At 37.1% G+C, this 24,266-nt stretch overlaps 1 protein-coding gene across 2 annotated transcripts in view; it reads right to left on the reverse strand.

Annotated features, from left to right (window-relative positions):
* NSL1 (NSL1 component of MIS12 kinetochore complex) overlaps nucleotides 1-24,266 on the reverse strand; it is a 37,968-nt gene that overhangs the window by 2,297 nt on the left and 11,405 nt on the right. For both annotated transcript variants that reach the window (XM_060294848.1, XM_030872975.2), the window contains exon 5: nucleotides 1,361-1,428. In XM_060294848.1, the coding sequence (XP_060150831.1) occupies nucleotides 1,361-1,428 (68 nt within the window). The remainder of the gene's footprint in view (nucleotides 1-1,360; nucleotides 1,429-24,266) is intronic.

Below are 24,266 nucleotides of genomic sequence, written 5' to 3' on the forward strand. Positions count from 1 at the left end.
GCCCGCATACCGCAAAAAAAAAAAAAAAAAAAAAACATGTTATGAGAGAAGTGAGAAGTGTGAGTACCAGAAAATCATGGCATCAGTACAAACCACAAAAGAGTGTTACAGAAGATGATCAAAACAGAGGAGATTCTGAAGGAGTTTTAAAATAATTTTCCTGTACTAGAAATCTAAATATTTTCTGTTTGGGCAAAATAAATGTCAATAATATAAACAATTTATGATAATAATATTAAACTCCAAGTTGGATATACAGTTGATGGAAGAAATTTTCACATATTGAGGTATGGGGAAATCACTCTGGCTTATACATGATTTAGGCTGAACTTTATGCTAACTGAAACAGCCTGTCTTGTGGCCTGTCAAACATACATTGTACATCTGCTTTCATCATTAAAGAAAAGAATTTGTTCATCATCCACTTACATAAAGGGTTAAGCTGCAACCCACTGCAGCCACCCAAGACAGTGAGCCCTCAGGGGAATTCAGGCATTCTGTGCTTTGGATGTATAGGCTTCTAGATAGTTAAGATGCATATTTAAGGATGAATTTCAACGACCCCAGATTCTTGCATCTTCCCATACACAGAAAAAATCCTAAATTCATTAACTTGAGATGTCTGTTCTTTGTGGTTAGCAGTAATCTTTTACCAAGCTGTAACCTTGACCACATTTTTTCCAGCCAAAAAAATTCATATATCTTCTCTCCTCCCCTACCCCTTCGGAGCAGTCCCAGCAGAGCTACTGAGAAGCTGTTTCCTGGGCTATAGTCCTCAGTTTGGCTCTAATAAAACTCTTCTTCTATTCTTATTGTATATTGTTTATTGATTATTTGCATCAACACAGAATAATATAGTGGCTGAGAGTATAGGCTCTGGAGCTAAACATCTAGGGTTTAAATCCTGGCACAATTACTTATTTGGGCAATCTACTTAGCCCCTCTGCGCCTTGGTTTCCTTATCTGTAAAACAGTAGCAGTACCTATCTCAAAGGGTTAGTGTAAGGATTAAATGAGGAAATATAATACATGTAAAGCAGTTAGATGGTGCCTAATCCAGACTAAATGCTGGCTAAATGTTAACTGGTATTATCATCCAAAATTGTGTGATGGATTGCTAACTCTCAGAACTCAAAAATATAACCAACCTTTAAAGAAGCCAGGTATAATACTGGCACATAGTAGGTGTCTAATAAATGGTAATTATTCTGAATGTTACCGTCAATTAATAATTCATTAAAGATCTATTTAAAAGACTACTGAGAATTCCTGTTACAACAGACTAAAACACCTAAGAATGCTAAAAGCAAACACCTAGCCACACATGTTATTCACTTATAATTTAGTATGTAGCTTTTACCTTCATGGCTTCACTGATCTCCTTAGCTATTTTTTCTCCTCTGCATTTCAAATTTTCCATACGAGGGGCTGCAAAGAAACCGTCAAACAGTATTTTAGGCTTTTTATCTAATACGAAGTCATAAAAGACATGCAGATGCTATCTGGACGACAGTCTGTTAGAATTATTCACCTTGGCTCAATCTTTCTTAGAATACTTTGTAATCTATTTAAAACAAGTGTCCTATTAAGTTTATCCAGATAAATAAAAAGACCGTGAAAATATTAGAATAGCAGAGAAAAACTTATGGTTATAAGTATAAAATGATAGACAGGGATGTGCCTGGTGGCACAGTGGTTAAGAATGTACCTGGCACGGGTTTGAACCCTGGTCTGGGAAGATCCCACATGCCGTGGAGCAACTGAGCCCGTGCGCTACAACTACTGAGGCTGCGCTCTAGAGCCCACGAGCCACAACTACTGAACTCGGGCTCGAACCCATGTCCCCTGCATTGGCAGGCAGATTCTTAACCACTGCGCCACCAGGGAAGCCCCACTCAATGCTTTTCTGATTCCTAATACATTTTCTTTTCTTCCAATCTGTGTTACAAATGTTCATGCCTACTTCATAACAGAACTGCATATTTAACGATACCTCTGTATAAAAATCCTAATAAAACTCCAAGTGAAACTGGAGATAAGAAAAATCATTCCATTATGAAATCATCTACAAATTAGTTTTTTTTGGTTTTTTTTGTTTGTTTTTTTGTGGTATGCGGGCCTCTCACTGTTGTGGCCTCTCCCGTTGCGGAGCACAGGCTCCGGACGTGCAGGCCCAGCGGCCATGGCCCACGGGCCCAGCCGCTCCGCGGCATGTGGGATCTTCACGGACCAGGGCACGAACCCGTGTCCCCTGCATCGGCAGGCGGACTCTCAACCACTGCGCCACCAGGGAAGCCCCTACATATTAGTTTTTAGAAGAGTAGTTCTCACTAGAAATTTCTTAAAGTCTAAGCAAGTATATAACTATGTTAGGAAGGCCACAGTTTTACTGACTTCAACAGATTGGCAAATAAGCCAAGCAAAGAATTTCTTTCATAGCTGCTCTTTTTCTTTTCTGACTTTTCTTGGCTCAAAAAAGTGAGAACACATTTAGAATAAAGAAAATGAATAGCAAAGGCAACTGAGAGATGCCGGAGAGGGTGTGGATAAAAGGGAACCCTCTTGCACTGTTGGTGGGAATGTAAATTGATTACAGCCACTATGGAGAACAGTATGGAGGTTCCTTAAAAAACTAAAAATAGAACTACCATATGACCCAGCAATCCCACTCCTAGGCATAAACCCTGAGAAAACCATAATTCAAAAAGACACATGCACCCCAATGTTCATAGCAGCACTACTGATAATAGCCAGGTCACGGAAGCAACCTAAATGTCCATCGAAAGATGAATGGATAAAGAAGATGCAGTACACATATACAATGGAATGTTACTCAGCCTTAAAAAGGAACGAAATTGGGTCATTTGTAGAGACGTGGATGGACCTAGAGGCTGTCATACAGAGTGAAGTAAGTCAGAAAGAGAAAAACAAATATCTTTTATTAACGCATATATGTGGAATCTGGTATAGATGATCTTATTTGCAAAGCAGAAACAGAGACACAGATGTAGAGAACAAACATGGATATCAAGGGGGAAGGGGCAGGGTGGGATGAACTGGGAGATTGGGACTGACATACACTATTGATACTATGTATAAAATAGATAACTAATGAGAACCTACTGTATAGCACAGGGAACTCTACTCAATGCTCTGTGGTGACCTAAATGGGAAGGAAATCCAAAAAAGAGGGAATACATGTATATGTATAGCTGATTCACTTTGCTGTACAGTAAAAACACAACATTGTAAAGGAACTATACTCCAATAAAAATTAATTAAAAAAAAAAAAGGAACTGAGAGAATGGGGCCTTAAAGGAGAAAGGCAAAGGCAAAGGCAACATCATAGCCTCAGAAAAAGGGTTCTTGACCTTTTTTAGTTCCCAGAGATTTCTTTGGCAATTTGGAGAAGGCTATGGACCCCTTCTCAGAATATTTTTTAATGTATTTATTTTTTAAATTGAGGTATAATGTACATACAGTTAAATGCAGAACTTAAGTTTAGCATTCAACCACCTTTGACAAATGTACACCAAAGACATGGGACATTTCCATCACTCCAGGAAGTTTTCTTGTGCCCCTTTCCCAATCTTCTATACAAGAAGCAACCACTCATCTGATTTCTATCATTATACGTCAGTTTTGCGTACTCTAGAATTTCAGAACAATGTTTTACAATATAATTTAAAAATATAATTACTTAAAAATTGTAATAGGTAATACAGGTGCTTCTTTATAATGATTTAAACAAAAAGATCGAGCGGCAGGTCTAATTACCATAATAAGAAAATAATGAGTATAAACAATATTGCGAGGTGTCTGCAACAACAGAAACTGAAAATATCTGTGGCTTCCAGTAGCAAAAAAAAAAAAATTACAGGTACTGCTAATACTACCACCATTACCTGCATTCAAAATTGAAGGAAATGCTAAATTTCAGTTTGAGGTTAATAAGAATAACACTGTAATTTTTTTCCTCTCCAAGTTCACAGCCTCCTATATTCTCAGGACCCTTGCCTTAAAATAGTATGCTGATTTAATTTCAATTCTTTTACGATTTGGGGAGATTCCCCCAAGAGCACTCAGGCAATTATTAAATTTTCCCCTGGGTATGGCAAATAAATGATCCAACCTTCAGTACTCTTGTAGCAATCTGTCTTCCAGCCAGGCCCACATTTTCTCCTCATCAAACTTGCACACCTGTGTGGAGCTGCCTATTCTTCTAACATTTATTATGTACTTTCCATGGACAAATACCAGTAGTTAGGTATTCAGAGTAAGGAAAAATGGTCTCTGCCCCTCAAGGAACTTTCAGTTTAAAAGAGACACATGGAGGGCTTCCCTGGTGGCGCAGTGGTTGGGGGTCCGCCTGCCGATGCAGGGGGCGCGGGTTCGTGCCCCAGTCCGGGAGGATCCCGCGTGCCGTGGAGCGGCTGGGCCCGTGAGACACAGCCAATGGGCCTGGGCGTCTGAAGCCTGTGCTCCGCAGCGGGAGGTGCCAGAACAGTGAGGGACCCACGTGCCGCAAAAAAAAAAAAAAAAATAATTCCCTACATTAAAACATGAGAAAGTGTAAGATTAAATCCAACAGAAAACATATCTCCTACTTTGAAATTCCACCATAATTCAAATTACATTCAGTATATACATCCACTCAAAAAGAATTCAGAGATCACACTGTTGAAAGGCAGTGGGCAATAGAGAATGGATAAGGCAAAAACAGAAATATGAGAAACTACAGAGAAGATATGTGGTTGACCTTTGTGGATAGATTCAGAGTAAGAGTAAAGAAAAGCAATCTAAAACTCGAATTAAAAATTTAATATTCACATAATTTCTTATCACTGTACAAAAATAGTTTTTAATATTTAATGTGGCAATAATAGGAAGTATTTAAAAATCATTTTTATAATAAAAAATGAGATTCCTATACTTCGTGTGCTTCTATTAATTCAGTAACATTTGGTTCTATTAAAAGGACTCTCAAATCTTCTATTACATATTTCCCATTAGCTTTGTTCTACACACAACGCTCTAAGTAATTCATCATCTTTTGAAAAAAGGGAGTATGAAAGTTGTAACTGGATCTAAAACATTTCATAATTAGACTGATAAAATGTAACTGGTTGCAAAGAGTTGTTTCTTTTTAGTTCAATTTACCTTTCCTGCACATGTAAACTAACAGAGATAGAAAAAATATTTGAAGAAATATGATGATGATAGCAGAGGGCGGAACACTCCCAAACTCGTTCTACGAGGCCACCATCACCCTGATACCAAAACCAGACAAAGATGTCACAAAGAAAGAAAACTACAGGCCAATATCACTGATGAACATAGATGCAAAACTCCTCAACAAAATACTAGCAAACAGAATCCAACAGCACATTAAAAGGATCATACACCATGATCAAGTGGGGTTTAACCCAGGAATGCAAGGATTTTTCAATATACGCAAATCAATCAATGTGATACACCATATTAACAAATTGAAGGAGAAAAACTATATGATCACCTCAAAAGATGCAGAGAAAGCTTTTGACAAAATTCAACACCCATTTATGATAAAAACCCTCCAGAAAGTAGGCATAGAGGGAACTTGCCTCAACATAATAAAGGCCATATATGACAAACCCACAACCAACATAGTTCCCAATGGTGAAAAACTGAAACCATTTCCTCTAATATCAGAAACAAGACAAGGCTGTCCACTCTCACCACTATTATTCAACATAGTTTTGGAAGTTTTAGCCACAGCAATCAGAGAAGAAAAAGAAACAACAGGAATCCAAATTGGAAAAGAAGAAGTAAAGCTGTCAGTGTTTGCAGATGACATGATACTATACATAGAAAATCCTAAAGATGTTACCAGAAAATTACTAGAGCTAATCAATGAATTTGGTAAAGTAGCAGGACACAAAATTAATGCACAGAAATCTCTTGCATTCCTATACACTAATGATGAAAAATGTGAAAGAGAAATTAAGGAAACACTCCCATTTACCATTGCAACAAAAAGAATAAAATACCTAGGAATAAACCTACCTAATGAGACAAAAGACCTGTATGCAGAAAACTATAAGACACTGATGAAAGAAATTAAACATGATACAAATAGATGGAGAGATATAGCATGTTCTTGGATTGGAAGAATCAACATTGTGAAAATGACTATACTACCCAAAGCAATCTACAGATTCAATGCAATCCCTATCAAACTGCCACTGGCATTTTTCACAGAACTAGAACAAAAAATTTCAGAATTTGTATGGAAACACAAAAGACCCCAAACAGCCAAAGCAATCTTGAGGGAAAAAAACAGAGTTGGAGGAATCAAGCTACCTGACTTCGAACTATACTACAAAGCTACAGTAATCAAGACAGTATGGTACTGGCACAAAAACAGAAATATAGATCAATGGAACAGGATAGAAAGCCCAGAGATAAACCCACACACATATGGTCACCTTATCTTTTATAAAGGAGGCAAGAATATAGAGTGGAGAAAAGACAGCCTCTTCAATAAGTGGTGCTGGGACAACTGGACGTGTACATGTAAAAGAATGAAATTAGAACACTCCCTAACACCATACACAAAAATAAACTCAAAATGGATTAAAGACCTAAATGTAAGGCCAGACACTATCAAACTCTTAGAGCAAAACAAAGGCAGAACACTCTATGACATAAATCACAGCAAGATCCTTTTTGACCCACCTCCTAGAGGAATGGAAATAAAAACAAAAATAAACAAATGGGACCTAATGGAACCTAAAAGCTTTTGCACAGCAAAGGAAACCATAAATAAGACAAAAAGACAACCCTCAGAATGAGAAAAAATACTTGCAAATGAAACAACTGACAAAGGATTAATCTCCAAAATTTACAAGCAGCTCATGAAGCTCAATATCAAAAAAACAACGCAATCCAAAAATGGGCAGAAGACCTAAATAGACATTTCTCCAAAGAAGATATACAGATTGCCAACAAACACGTGAAAGAATCCTCAACATCATTAATCATTAGAGAAATGCAAATCAAAACTACAATGAGATATTATCTCACACCGGTCAGAATGGCCATCATCAAAAAATCTACAAACAATAAATGCTGGAGACGGTGTGGAGAAAACAGAACCCCCCTGCACTGCTGGTGGGAATTTAAATTGATATAGCCACTATGGAGAACAGTCTGGAGGTTCCTTAAAAAACTAAAAATAGAACTACCATACAACCCAGCAATCCCACTACTGGGCATATACCCTGAGAAAACCATAATTCAAAAAGAGTCATGTACCACAATGTTCATTGCAGCTCTATTTACAATAGCCAGGACATGTCAGCAACCTAAGTGTCCATCAACAGATGAATGGATAAAGAAGATGTGGCACATATATACAATGGAATATTACTCAGCCATAAAAAGAAACGAAATTGAGTTATTTGTAGAGTTATTTGTAGTGAGGTGGATGGACCTAGAGTCTGTCATAGAGTGAAGTAAGACAGAAAGAGAAAAATAAATACCATATGCTAACACATACATATGGAATCTAAAAAAAAAAAAAAGTCATATAGAACCTAGGGGCAAATGGGAATAAAGATGTAGACCTACTAGAGAATGGACTTGAGGATACGAGGAGGGGGAAGGGTAAGCTGGGACAAAGTGGAGAGAGTGGCATGGACATATATACACTACCAAATGTAATATAGATAGCTAGTGGGAAGCAGCCGCAAAGCACAGGGAGATCAGCTCGGTGCTTTGTGACCACCTAGAGAGGTGGGATAGGGAGGGTGGGAGGGAGGGAGACGCAAGAGGGAAGAGATATGGAGATATATGTATAACTGATTCACTTTGTTATAAAGCAGAAACTAACACACCATTGTAAAGCAATTATACTCCATAAAGATGTTAAAAAAATAAAATAAAACAATGGGTCCAACTGCTGAAATGTATTAAATAGGATAGTTTCCTGATGTTTCCAGATTTTTTGGACACTTTGACTGAATTTATTGTACACATGAAAATATAACGGGCACATTACTTGAAAATGTAACATACTTTTTAAAAATAAGTTTATCCTATGTTTCCCAACTATGCAGACACTCTATCTAGATCCAGGTGGCAGTTGCATGTCTTAATGTGTACGTGTGTTTACCAATTCATCAAGCTGTGCACTGTATATTATAGCTCAGTATATACAAACATACACACAATAATGAACAGAATCTTTTTTTAACATTTACTCTAGAAAGTTCTTACTTTTATGTATAGAGTAAGGCAATCATTTCCTTCTTCATTGCTATTGCATGAATCTATCATCCAAGGGATTCTTAACTTTTTTTATAAACATATGCTACTTAAAAAAATGTTTCTTCTATAAACCCACAATGATGGACAGTAGCTGTTTTCCATCTGTTGCACAAGCAAAGACAACGTAAAAAGCGCCAAGTAGTTTGGGTTTGTGCGTAAAATGGAGTTTAGGTCCCAGGCTTGAATAACTATGAACAGATTTTCACACATGAATGTTTGGTGGAACATTCTAAAGTTGTGCTGCACTTATAAGACATTTAGTATTCCTGGCTCCTGACTACAAAATGCCAGCTTGTACCCTCCCATTACTGTGGTAACAGAAAACTTCCCCCCACTTTTTCAAAGGGCCGCTAGGGGGCAGTACTGCCTCCAGTGAGAACCATGGTGTTCTTTTCCACCTTTCAGAATTTCCCTGGGAACAAGAACCTCATTCTCTTAATCTTGGACGGTCTAGTGCTGAACACAGTGCCTGACATGTAGAGTAGGTGCTTAATAAGTATGACAGACCAAGGCTATGATAAAGTATTCTATGGAGGCACAAAGGGAGGTGAGGTCAATCCAACAGGGGAATTGAAAGGAGAGTAAAAACTACATAGATGTTGTAAGAGAGTTGCCTAGCCTAAGAGGACTTGGATGGCTGGGGGTGAGTGGGAATAGGAGGTGGGTGGTAGAGGATGTGCTATACCAAAACAAAGGAATAAATCAAGAAAGAAGAAAACACAGGAACCAGGAAACATGATCCAAAACAGAGAAGAAGTAAAGGAAATTCCCAGGATGATGAGGAAAGGAACAGACAGGATGAAAGCTTTGCAGCAGGCCTAGAGAGCAAACAGTCCAGATTATACTAGGAAGACAAAAGACTCCCAGAGGAATACCTCCAAGAAAAAAGGAAAGGGTTTTAAAATGGATTTGATGGATAACCATTTGATGGAAGTGTTTACTATACTGAGAGGAATTTTACAGTTCTATTGAAGTGTTTGGGAAAGAATTAGTGAAAGACACAACAGCAAACAAAGCAAACAGAAAAATAAAGCATTCTGAAGGGGGATGGGAAGATGTTCAAGAAAGAAAATATACTCATAGTATGATTACCTGGCTCATTTGAAGAACATTTAACGTAACAATATCAATGCTAAATACCAGTGATTATTTCTGACAAAAATGAGAGATTACAAGTAAAGCTGATGTGTGTAGATTATTCTTTTGAGAAACCTGGCTATGAAAAGGAGGAGAGTTCAGGGAAAAGAAACACAATGGCATGAAAGCTTTCCCTACTTGATCCTACGACAGCCCATTTCTGGTATTATGGGCTGTCATACATTGCCAATCAATCTTATGTAATAACTTTAGCAACTCTGTGAGGCAAGCAGATTTCATCAGCCTCCTTTTATATATAGGGAAAAAGAAGCTGTTCAGGGCTGAGAAATGTATCTGAACTGAATGAATAACTGAATAAACATTGAATAGAATTAGAACCCACAGCACATGCTCTTCTGTATTCTATACATAACTTTCCAAAATATCACTTTGCCAGGAATTATACTATACTCAGAAGAATGATCAAAAATTAGCTCCAATATAATGAAAATCTCTTAAAATAAAAATAAATTATGCCTGGTAAAGAATTAAAAGTAGAATAAGTCTAGAGTTAAATTTGTTTCAAATGTTAACATTACAGTACCATTTTCTTTCTTTTTAGTTAAGTGAATTAAATTCCTTTCTTTGAAAACTAAGGATCATCAATAATTTTAGGAATAAAACCAAACACACAAAGATTTTTTTCTTTGGCCACACCGTGCGGTATGTGGGATCTTCATTTCCCACCCAGGGATCGAACCCACTGCCCCCACATTGGAAGCGCAGAGTCTTAACCACTGGACTGCCAGGGAAGTCCCAAAACACACAAAGATTAAAAAAAAAAACAAGGGGGAGGGGAACACACAATTAAATATCACTAAACATGAAATGTCTGTAAAGGTATCAGAAAAGCATTTATCAACATTAACATCTGCTTTGGAAATTTCAAAATATATAAACATTTCAATCCCTCACTTAAGATTCCTTTTAATGAATTTTTCACTTTTTGTAACTAGTAAGAGCATACAGATACTCCTGATATACACCCATTTGACTTAAGAATGTCTCACATGCAGACAGCTAGTCCCTGCCATGCAGGAGATGGGGATGGGCTTCCTCCAGAAGCATTCCCAATGGCTCTCTCCATAGCCTCAATGGGAACATCTTCATGGGACCACTGTTCATCCTCTCACCACAAACAAAGGTGTTTAGGAATCCCTCCTATTTAAACATCATGTAGTAGAACTAACGTGCATCTGAAATGTGATTCTCCTAATGTTTTTCATCCTAAATGTGCAGTATTGATATTTCAGCTACCCTGTAGGTTACGCAGATCTTTAAAGGGTAGCCTAGAAACTAATTCATTTATAATACCATTTGTAAATTGTTTTTCAGGGGGGAAATACAATTCAAATTCCAAAGCTCAGATTAAATATGAATGTCTGAAATGTAAGTGGGTGACTACCTGTAAGTATTCTGGCAGTGGCTTAAGCAAGTCATTATTAGGAGAGAAGAGGAACAGCCTCTAAGTCCTCTGCTTGTAGGGTCACCAAAAGAACTGGAACTATCATAAAGTCTACTACAGAGAAACTTAAAATAGCTCCTTGTCATCACTACATGTTTAGAGAAGGACAGGAAATAATTAAAAGGGAGTCTCATCGATAAACTTCAAATAACTTTTAAAAAATGACGATATGGAAGCAATGATTAGTTTTACTAATAGGATCACAAAACATTATAAGTGACAAATGAAAACTCATCCTATTAGTAGATAGTTAATTAAAAGATTGCTGCAAAGATATTAAAAAGTTTGCTCTTAAAAATGTGGAAGTTATACACCCTTGAGTACACTGCCTTCCCTAGTCACTTGCTTTCTAAAACATAGGGAAATGAAAAAGTGGAAATGAAAGATTGAGTAATCAACCTTGTTTGGCTTTCAGGTCATTGCACTGACTAAACTAGGAAACATGAAATTCCAAAAGCCTGCACAAATTCAGAAATTCAGCAAAAAAGCATTAACTGAATGCTTCCTTTCTATTTCCACTGTATTTTATGAGCATGTATGAGCAAGCATGCATAACAGAGGATGTCTGGCTTATACTAGTTTCTAAAGGGGTAACCAAAGGCATGAATAAGAACCATGAATTAAAAAGTACCATCCCTGGTGAAAATGAAACCAAAAACTAAGCAGTGACTTATGACTTTCTGGAAGATAACACTTTGCTACAATTTAAACACATCTGTTTAACACACCTGCTAGGTAGCAGGTATGTAATCCTCTGCAATCACTCCCACATGCACCTCACCAGCTCCTTCAATACTGAAGAGTTGCATCTGTCTTAAGCTACCACATACTTTCAAACTCCTAGCTTGTGTTACCTGGTCTCAGCCAAGTCTCTAACCTTATCCTGTAATGCTCTTTCCCTCTATTTCTTCCACCACAGCTTCAGTGGTCTCTTGTTCTATACTCAACCTCATTCTTAACTTACGAACCTTGTTCTAGCTCTTCTCTCTAACTGAAAAGTTCTTCCTCTTGATTGTCACAAGGTAAATTCCTTCTTGCTGCTTCCTCAGAAAAGTGTTTCCCATCACCTAAACACACCACCGTAACACTGATTTTACTTATTTATTTTACTATTTGTTGATACTTTTCTTCTCCCACTAGAACATAAGCTCCACAGAGCAAGGACCCTGTCTGTGTTGTTCACCATTACATCCTCCACAGTGAGAACAGTTCTGGCATATAGTAGACATTCAATAAATATGCTGAATGGATGGGTGAATAATAATCAGGCAGTAAGTATTTACTGAGCATGATACTATATCATGCAAACACAAAGTAAAAAGCTCATGAAGCTTTCAGTTTTGTGAGAAACCATAAAGAAACACACAAATACATATCGTAACAAATGATATTAAGGAAATAAACAAGGGTTATGATAGAGAACTGGAGAGAGGCTATTTTAGTTAGGGTAGTTAGGGAAGATCCTCTGAGGAGGTAGCCTTTAAATGCGAAAGAAAAATTGAAAAGATGTCAACCTTAGAAGCCCTGGGGAAAATAAACTTACGCACTTATGGTTAATTAATCTATGACAAAGGAGGCAAGAATGTACAATGGATAAAAGACAGTCTCTTCAACAAGTGGTGCTGGGAAAACTGGACAGCTTCATGTAAAAGAATGAAATTAGAACATTCTCTAACACCACACACAAAAGCAAACTCAAAATGGATTAAAGACCTAAATGTAAGACTGGATACTATAAAACTCCTAAAGGAAAACATAGGCAGAACACCCTTTAACAAAAATCACAGCAATGTTTTTTTTGGATTTGTCTCCTAGAGTAATGGAAATAAAAACAAAAATAAACAAATGGGACCTAATTAAACTTAAAAGGCTTTGCACATCAAAGGAAACCATCAACAAAACAAAAATACAGCCTATGGAACTGGAGGAAATACTTGCAAACTATGTGACCGACAGGGGATTAATTTCCAAAAATACACAAACACCTCATACGGCTCAATATCAAAAACAAACAAAAAAACACCCAATCAAAAAATGAGCCCAGGGACTTCCCTGGTGGGACAGTGGTTAAGAATCCGCCTGCCAATGCAGGGGACGCGGGTTTGAGCCCTGGTCCGGGAAGAGCCCACATGCTGCGGAGCAACTAAGCCCGTGCGCCGCAACTACTAAGCCTGCGCTCTAGAGCCCGTGAGCCACAACTACTGAAGCCCGCATGCCTAGAGCCCGTGCTCCGCAACAAGAGAAGCCACCGCAATGAGAAGCCCACGCACGGCAACAAAGAGGAGCCCCCGCTTGCCGCAACTAGAGAAAGGCAGCGAGCAGCAACGAAGACCCAATGCAGCCCAAAATAAATAAACGGATTAAAAAAAAAATGAGCAGAATACCTAAACAGACATTTCTCCAAAGATGGCATACAGATGGCCAACAGGCACATGAAAAGATGCTCAACATCACTATTTAAGAAATGCAAATCAAAACAATAATGAGGTATCACCTCACACCAGTCAGAATGGCCATCATCAGAAAGTCTACAAATAATAAATGCTGGAGAGGGTGTGGAGAAAAGGGAACCCTCCTACACTGCTGGTGGGAATGTAAATTGGTGAAGCCACTATGGAGAACAGTATAGAGATTTCTTAAACAACTAAAAATAAAGCTACCAGCAATTCCACTCCTGGGCATTTATTTGGAGAAAACTATAATTTGAAAAGACACATGCATCCCAATGTCCATAGCAGCACTATTTATAATAGCCAAGACATGAAAACAACCTAAGTGTCTACTGACAGATAAATGGATAAAGAAGCTGTGGTATATGTACACAATGGAATACTACTCAACCATAAAAAGAATGAAATAATGCCATTTGCAGCAACATGGATAGACCTAGAGATTATCATGCTAAGTGAAGTCAGACAGAGAAAGACAAATATCATATGATATTGCTTGTATGTGGAATTAAAAAAAATGATACAAATGAATTTATTTACAAAACAGAAATAGACTCACAGACATAGAAAACGAACTTCTGGTTACCAAAGGGGAAAGGATAGGAGGAATAAATCAGGAGTTTGGGATTAAAATATACACACTACTATATATAAAATACATAACCAATAAGGACCTACTGTATAGCACAGGGAACTCTATTCATTATCTTATAATAACCTACAATGGAAAAGAACCTAAAAAGGGATATATATATATATAGAGAGAGAGAGAGAGAGAGAGAGAGACCACTTTGCTATACGCCTGAAACTAACACAACATTGTAAATCAACTATATTTCAATAATAATTTAAAAAAAAAGAAGCATTGGGAAGAAGCATATGTGAAAGTGAGGTACTTTCAAAGAACTGAAAGATGGGGTCTAGGGCTACAGCAAAAAGTGCCTGAAATGAATTTAGAGGAGCCAGGTCATGTAAAGGAATGCTGAGAAGTTTGAAGTCTATTATATTTAAAATTGGAAGATTTTAGGATTTTAAGCAAAGGAATTAAAGTTGATTTGTGTTTTTAAGAGTATCCTAGATTTTTATTCAAGTTGGTCTTGGAAGTTCATAAACTCCCCACCTTTGTCCAAAACACCATTGGATAAATACAGAAAATTAAAAAAAACAAATCCCAAAGCATATATAAAGTAAACATTTCTTTGAACCAGAAAAACGCAGACGAGAAAAAGCTGTAAGTCAGGCTGAAGTTGCAGATCCACTGGTAGGCAGATGGTAGGTAGGCAGTAAGTAACCAGGAATTTGCTTCCCACAAGATAAAAGGGGATCAAAGTGCTCCAGAGGGGCAGGAAATGGGGAGAGTCGACCTCATAATCAAACCAAGGGCTGAAATGGAGTTTTCCTACCCTGAAAAGGAGGCTGGAAAAAAAAAACCTGACATTAACCACTGAAAGGAGCTGCAGCATACTTAAAGCTACACTAGAAGTTGATGGGAAGCAGAAAATACCTCAAAGCCCAGGCCTAGATTAAGCTGCCTGCTGACTTAGTGACTAGATCCACTATCTCCAATATTGCAGTGGAACAGGGGCCCCACAGTGTCAATTTAAGATATGGTTCTAGCCTGGGACTGTTCAAGGGCCAGACGGAAGGAAACCACAAAACTACTAGACAGGAAGAGGGGAAAGCAGCAACAAGAAAATAAGCACATGAAAAACTTAGTCAAGAAGCACTTGCTAAGCAAAATTCTTAAATACATGAAGAAATTACAACCATGAAAGACAGCCACTATAACCAATGTCAAGGAGAGGAACCTGCTGCAGATGGAATAAAAATAGAGCAATCTGAAAATGATTTTTAAAGGTTTAGGATCCTCCAATAGCTAAAGGAAATCATAACAGACATTACAGAAAAAAAATACGCTATGAAATAAAAACAAGAATACTACAAAAATAGAAAAAATGATAAAGAAGCAAAGTTGAATGATTAAGTTAAAGATTTTCTAGAAGATGGGAGTCCTCAGATTGAAAGTACACACAGAGATCTGAGTGGAAGATGAGAAGAAAAAGGAAGCAAGCAAAACAAACAAAAAATCCACCCAAACCAAAAAAATATGTGTATGATCTATTTAAATAAAATTGTGTGTATATGTACAAAAACATAAAGAAATTACCAATAAGCAGCACAGAGCTGAACTATATGTTACATAGTTGAGTGAAAAAAAATAACGGAATATAATATATTGTATAATACTTATATATAAAAAATAAATAACTCAAAACTCCCTGTGCCTATCTGCCCACATACAAATGCACTGATATAAAGATCTAAAATTAGACATATCAAACAGTTACAGTAGTTATCTATTTGAAGGTGTGTGGCATCAGATAGACTTGGGAAGACAAGTATGGTGGACTTTCATTTTCTACTATATATACACCACTGATTATTTAAAAGTTTATATTAAGCTTACACTTATTAAGAGAACAAAACAAAAACTAATTATAAAAATATAAAACAGTTTAAAATAATAATGTTAGATCTATGGCAGCTGAATTGGAGGATTCTCCCATATACTTAGGTTAGAAGAGTCAGGTGTAGATAATCTGAATACATAAATCAATTTTCTGTAAAATAAATTATGCTCCCCAAATGTCTAGTACATATGTATTTCTATATGATTATATGAGAAGAGAAAAATGGATAAATGGATTCATACCAGATTAATGTTGGACATCTGAAGGAGCAGTAGATGGGAAAGGAGAAAGGAAGCCAAAAACAAAAAATAAAATGCTATCCTTATTTTTTAATTTAAAAAGAACATGTATAATTATGTACTTATTTCATAAATATTTCCTGAGTGTGCTATGTCAGATAATGATCTTAGAGCTACGGGATACAAAAGTGGACAAAACAAAGTCCTTGGCGGGGGGAAGGGATGAAGACAATAAAATGAACAGAAATTACATAATGTCAGTAAGGAGTGGGGGAAATAAAGCAGGTTAAAGTGATAGAGTATGACCAAGTGGGTCAGTAGGGGATTTGACACAGATTGTCAGGGAAGACCTCTCTGATGAGGTAACACTTTGAACAGACAGCTGAATGAAGTTTCAGATAGGAATGGGGGAGCAGCAAGTGTGAAAGCCACAGGGCCACTGTGTGTTTGGCACATTCTTGGTGAAACAGAAAGAATGCTAGTGTAGCTGGAGCTCAGTAAACAAAGGTGAGAGTGGTAAGAAACCGGGGTCAGAGATGGAATAAGAGGAGCACTCAGGGACCAGGTCAGAGAGACCAAGGGAAGTATGATGGGGAGCCACTGGAGACTTTTAAGCAGGGGGTGACATAATCGGATTATGCTTTAAAAAGAATCCGCTGTGTGGCAAACTGAAATGGAAGGAGACCAGTGAGGAGACTACTGTAGCAGTCCCACTAGGAGAATACAGTGACAAGGACAACAGCAGTACAGATGGATTTGGTAGGAAGTAGTTGGATTCAATTTTCAAGGTAAAGGAAGCAAGACCTTCAGGTAGATTGAAGGTGTAGCCTCAAGCAATATATTATAATACTTGGTCACTGGTTATAAACATGTTAATAGTGATTATCTCTTGAGTACATGATTTTGTGTGATTTAAATTTGTTTCTTACGCTTTTAACACTTGTGGAATGTGAATGCATTTATACATAATGAAGAAAAAGCAATAAAGTTCCTTTCAACGTTTAAAAACAAAAGTGCACCTCAAGCACCATGCTACGTAAATAAAAATAAACATCTAGCCACATTATGGTAAAAGTGCAGAACATTAAGAATACAAAAAGAATTCTGAAAAATCAGGAGAGAAAAAATAGATTATCTATAAAAAAATGGCAATTAGGGCTTCCCTGGTGGCGCAGTGGTTGAGAGTCTGCCTGCCGATGCAGAGGACATGGGTTCGTGCCCCGGTCCAGGAAGATCCCACGTGCCGCAGAGCGGCTGGGACCGTGAGCCATGGCCGCTGAGCCTGCGCGTCCAGAGCCTGTGCTCCGCAACGGGAGAGGCCACAGCAGTGAGAGGCCTGCGTATCACACAAAACAAAACAAAACTACAATGAGGTATCACCTCACACCGGCTGTAATGACCATCATCAAAAAATCTACAATAAATGCTGGAGAGGGTGTGGAGAAAAGGGAACCCTTTTGCACTGTTGGTGGGAATGTAAATTGATACAGCCACTATGGAGAACAGTATGGAGGTTCCTTAAAAAACTAAAAATAGAACTACCATATGACCCAGCAATCCCACTACTAGGCATATACCGAGAAAACCATAATTCAAAAGGACACATAGGGCTTCCCTGGTGGCGCAGGGTTAAGAATCTACCTGTCAATGCAGGGGACACAGGTTTGAGCCCTGGTCCAAGACACGGAACAACTAAGCCCATGCACCATAAATACTGAGCCTGCACTCTAGAGTTCCTGATCCACAACTACTGAAAACTGTGTGCCTAGAGCCCATGCTCCATAACAAGAGGCTACTGCAATGATAAGTCCACACACCGCAACGAAGAGTAGCCCCTGCTCACTGCAACTAGAGGAAGCCTGCATGCAGCAATGAAGACCCAACTTAGCCAAAAAAAAAATTTAAAAAAAAAAGGACACATGTACCCCCAATGTTCATTGCAGCACTATTTACAATAGACAGGACACGGAAACAACCTAAATGTCCAACAACACATGAATGGATAAGGAAGATGTGGTACATATGTACAATGGAATATTACTCAGCCATAAAAAGGAACAAAATTGGGTCATTTGCAGAGATGTGGACGGACCTACAATCTGTCATACAGAGTGGAATAAGCCAGAAAGAAAAAAACAAGTATCACGTATTAATGCATATATGTGGAATCTAGAAAAATGGTACAGATGAACCTATTTGTAGGGCAGGAATAGAGACACAGACGTAGAGAACAGACATGGGGACACAGCGGGGGAAGGAGAGGGTGGGACGAATTGGGAGATTAGGTTTGACATAAATACACTACCATGTGTAAATACACTACCTGCTGTATAGCACCAGGAGCTCAGCTCTGTGTTCTGTGATTACCTAGATGGCGGAGGGCCGGGGGCGGGGGGGGGAAGGGGGGAGGGAGGTCCAAGAGGGTGGGGATATAGGTAGACATATAGCTGATTCACTTCACTGTACAGCAGAAACTAACATAACAATTTTACTCCAATTAAAAAAAAAAAAGACAGAAAATAACAAGAGCTGATGAGGATGTGGAGGAACTGGAACACTCGAACACTGCTGGTGGAAATGTGAAATGGGGCAGCCACTTTGGAAAACAGTTCAACAGTTCCTCTAAACATAGAGTTCCCATATGATCCAGCAATCCCATTCCTAGCTATATATACTCAAGAGAACTGTAAACATATGTCCACACAATAACGTGTACACAAATGTTCATAGCAGAATTATTCATAACAACCAAAAGTAGAAACAACTCAAGAATAGCTATACATTGATAAATGGATAAATAAAATGTGATATGTCCATAAAATAGAATATTTGGCAAAAAAAAGAAATGAAATACTGATACATGCTACAACATGGACCTTGAAAACATGCTAATTCAAAGAAGGCATTCTTAAAGGATGACATATTACATGATTTAATTTATAAGAAATGTCTAGAATAGTCAAATCTATATAGATAGAAAGCAGAGTAATGGTTGCCTAGGGCCAAGGGAGAGGGATGAGAGATTAGGGGGAGAATGTAGGGTTTCTTTTTGAAGTGATGAAAATGTTTAAAAATTAATTATAGTGATGGCTGCATAAAACCCTGTGAATATCGAGTTGCACACTTTAAATGGGTGAACGGGATAGTATATGAATTGTACCTCAATAAAGCCACTAGAAAAAAATAAGTGTCAAAGATAATGATGTAATATATTCCATATGGTACATGAAAGTAAATAAAACAAAATTCAAGAGCATGAAATAAAAACTAAGAGTCTACCGCCCACAGACTTTTACTCAAAGTACCTAAGGAACCCATCAACAGAGTAGTAAACCTAGAAGGAAGCCATGACAGAGAGTTTGGAACATTTTGCTATAAATTTAATTAATCACTGAGTGCAAAAAAGTAGCAACTATTGAAGTGTTTTTTAACAAGAGAAGAACTAAAGTTCTAGACACAAACAAGAAGGAAAATTGGGGGAGGGGTATGCTTATTCAGTGGGTAATGTGTAATAAAGTCCTTTTCTTGCCCAGGAGGGGACTTGAAATACTGTATAACTCCCGACTGTGTTAGATAATTTTAAAATTATAGTATGCTAAAATTTTACAGGTAACACTAAAGGAAAAGAAGCATAGCATATAGCTTCCAAACCAGAAAAAAGGAAAATAAGAGAATAAAGAAAAATCTATCAACATGATAGATGGCAAAAAAGAGGGAAAATAGTAAAACTCCTATATTTGGAAACAAAAAAATATTCAGAGCTGAATTGTGAAAGTTCTACATGTCATGTCTCGAGGATATGGCTAAAGCAGGACTTAGAGATAAATCTAAATGTATCCTTAAACATATTTATTAAAAAATAAGACTGAAGTAAACTTAAGTGTTTAACTCAAGAAGCTAAAAATAACAGAAAACTTAAGAAAGCAGGAAGACCACACTAAAGATAAGATCAGAACTCAAGGAACCAGAAAAGTAAAAAAACAATAGAGAAACTCAGCAAAACTAAAAGCTGACTCTCTGCAAAGACCAATAAAAACAAAGAAATCTAGAGCAAGATATCAAGAAAAAAGAGAAAGCAAAAACAAACAACATTAAGAAATAAGCATATGTGGAACAAATTTTTTTAATTACAAGCAACTACTACAGTTTCATACCAACATATTGAACACATGGATGAAACAGACTATTTTCCAAACAAATATTACCAAATTTGATTCAAGAAAAAATTAAAAACCTGAAGAAATCAATAACCATTAAGTATACTAAATCAGTTAAGTCAAACTTACCCCCATACATACCCCAGGCCCACACAGTTTTATACATGAACCTTATCAACTCTTCAAGGAACAAAAAACCTCCAACATTTAGAAACTGTTTTGTGAGGGCAGCATAACCTTGATGACAAAACTGGAAAGGGACAGTATGGTTTGTTTTTTTCATTGAAGTTCACCTGCTTTACTATTATTTTTTTCCTTATTATTGTATAATTGCTCCACAATGTTGTGCCAGCTTCCACTGTACAATGAAGTACATCAGCCATATGCATATCTATATCCCCCCTCTTGAACCTCCCACCCACCCCACCCTCCATCCTGCCCATCTAGGTCGTCACAGAGCACCGAGCTGAACTTCCTGTGCTTTACAGCATGCTCAGGCCAGCCATCTTTTTTACACATGGTAGTGTATACATGTCACTCCCAATCTCCCAACCCGTCCCACCCTCCCCGCCCCTCCCCACCATGTCCACACATCCATTCTCTACGTCTATGTCTCTATTCCTGCCTGTTCAGTATGTTTTAAAACACATGTTTGTTTTTTGTGTGACTACAGATGCAAATATACTATAGGTTAATATACTAAATAAAATACAGGTATAGAGTATAAGTAAATTTAATTCAAGTGTATAAAAGAAAAAATATACTAATGAGTGTGGGGTTTTCTCTATGAATGCAAAGATAACCATCAGAAAAATCTGTCACTGTTAACTCACCATATTAACAGAGACAAAAAAGCATACGATCTAGGGGCATAAGGGAACTTCATGAGTGATGAAAGATTCTATATCTGAATTGTGGTCACAGTTACATAGTTGTATACATTTGTCAAAACTCAAACTGTATGCATAAAATTGATGTATTTTATTATATGTAAACTATACCTCAATAAAGTTGGTCAAACAAGTATATGATCTCAGTTGATGCAAAAGAAGTGTTCAATAAAATTAAACATTTATTCATAATTTTAAAATATCATGGCCACTGGGCTTCCCTGGTGGCGGAGTGGTTAAGAATCCGCCTGCCAATGCAGGGGACATGGGTTCGAGCCCTGGTCTGGGAAGATCCCACATGCCATGGAGCAACTAAGCCCATGCACCACAACTACTGAGCCTGCACTCTAGAGCCTGCGAGCCACAACCACTGTGCCTGCACGCTGCAACTACTGAAGCCTGCTCACCTAGAGCCCGGGCTCCACAACAAGAGAAGCCACCGCAATGAGAAGCCCGCGCACCGTAACCAAGAGTAGCCCCTGCTCGCCACAATTAGAGAAAGCCCGCGCAGCAACGAAGACCAAACGCAGCCAAAAATAAATAAATAAAATAAATTTAAAAAATATATATATATATCATGGCCACTATCATTACTAGTATTCAACATTACACTGGAGGTTGTTTTTTTTTTCAGTTTTTGTTTTTTTTTCCTTAAAAATTTTTTTGTTGAAGTATAGTTGATTTATAATGCTGTGTTAGTTTCTGGGGTACTGCAAGCTGATTCAGTTATACATATGTATATATATTCTTTTTCATATTCTTTTCCATTATGGTTTATTATAGGACGTTGAATATAGTTCCCTGTGCTATACATTAGGACCTTGTTGTTTATCTGTTTTATATGTAGTAGTTTGTATCTGCTAATCCCAAACTCCTGATTTATCCTTCCCACACCCCCTAAATATTTATAATGGAGGCTCTAATCAATGTAATAATAAGACAAAAATAGAACATGTATAAAGTTAGGAAAAAGATAAAACCTAGCATTACTTGCAAATGATATGATTATCTACATTTTTAAAAATCTAGTTGAAATTAGATAATCCATTAGAACTAACAAGAGTTCAGCAAATAAAAATCGATGGTATTCCTAAACACCAGGAATATTCAATTACAATGTGCAATCCCAAAATATTACTATTTACAATAGCTACAAAAAGGTATCTAGGAACAAATAAAAGATGTGTAAAACCTATGTGGAGAAATTTATAAAATACTGTTTTTTCCTTAAAACCATCTTTATTACATGTCTTTAAACACTTCTCTACATGCATCACAGAATATCTTATCAGATCCAGTCCCTTAAATAACACTGTTTTCAACATAGCAAGCAGGCAGCATTCTTATAAACATCTTTATTACATGTGTTTATAAAACACTATTGGAGGACATTTTGAAAAACCCAAAATGAGATATAATATGTCCACAAATGGGAAGACATATATTGTAAACGTGGCACTTCTCTCCAAATTTATCTATAAATTAAATGCAATCCCAATCAAATCCCAATAAGATTTTTCAAGCAATTTTACAAGTTGATCCTAACAATTCCTATGGAAGAGTAAAGGGCCAAAAACAGGCAACAAAATTTGGAAGAAATTGCAAGATATCAAGACTTCTTTTTAAACTATAGAAACTTAAAAAGTGTGGTAATGGTGCTGAGACAGCCAAGTCAACAAATAACATTAAAAGAGAATCCAGAGGAATTCCCTGGTGGTCCAGTGGCTAAGACTCCACATTTTCACTGGCAAGGGCCAGGGTTCAATCCCTGGTCAGGGAACGAAGATCCCACAAGACGCGGGCCCAGAAAAAAAAAAAAAAAAGAAAAAGAGAGACAGAGCCCGGAAACAGACCCCCAAATACATGGAAACATAGTATATTAGAGAGTGACATTACAAAGCAGTGGAAAAGAGATGGACTATTCAATAAATGATGCTAAGACAACTGGCTACCAGTACAGTAGAAATTAGATCCCTTCCTTATAAAATTTTTTTAAAAATTCAGTTGCATTCAAGACCTAAATATGATAATCAAAAGTCTATAAATAAAATAACAAAGGATCTTTATGTCATTTAGATAGACACTTAAAGGCACTGAAAGAGCATTTATAATGGAAAAACTCTGGTAAATCCGACTACATTAAAACTTATGTAAGCATATATAAAATGTCATTATAAAGTTATAAGACAAGCCAAAAATTTAGAGCAAATATTTACAGTGCTCATAACCTAAATATCCATAATGTATGTGTGCATGTACATTCATGTGCCTGTACATTCATGTGCCTGTGTATATGACTCTTAGAAATGAATAAGGAAAATTCAAATAACCCAACCAAAAAACGGGCAAAGAATATAAATAGGGAATTCAAGGATGCTCAACCTCACTTTAAATACTATCGCACGTCCATCAAATTGGCAGAAAAAAAAAAATACAGAAACCCTGACAGTAATAATTGTTGGCAAAATGTAGAGAAGCAAGAACTTTCAAACACTGCTGGCAGGACGGTAAACTGATACGACTCTTTTGGAGGGGTAGTAAAGCTCATATGTAATAAAGCTGAACAGAGACAAGCCCTGTGGACCTAGAAATTTTGCTTTCAGAAATCTACCCCACAAAATATGTGACATATTTACACTTTACAAGGACACAGGTATAAAAATATTCATTGTAATATTGTTTATAACAGCCAAAAAAAAAAAAAAGAAACTAAGTGTCCCTCAGTAGAGGAATGGATTTACAGAGGTGTATTCATACTCAGGAATATTATTTAGAAACTAAATGAATAGAGAGATATGTGTGTATAAAATATTGAGGGGGGAAAATAAGTTGCAGAATGATATGACTGGTATGATACAATATATGTAAAATTTTAAAACAAATGCCATACATTGTTTATGGATACATTGATGAAGTATCAATAAAAGCATAAAAACATGGATAGGAACGGTCCACTAACCTTGAGGATGGTGGTTACTTCTGAAGTAAGAGGGAGTGGAATGGGATGGTGAAGGGTACAAAGAAAGTTTCAACTGTATCCATATCTTTTAATTCCTAAGAAGGTCTGACCCAAGTTTGGCAAATTTGAATAGCCCTTAAAAATAAGTGGTAAATACAAAGATGTTCATTATGTTATACTCCATGTTT

Source organism: Globicephala melas, chromosome 1 (assembly GCF_963455315.2).
Source record: "Globicephala melas chromosome 1, mGloMel1.2, whole genome shotgun sequence".
NCBI lineage: Eukaryota > Metazoa > Chordata > Mammalia > Artiodactyla > Delphinidae > Globicephala > Globicephala melas.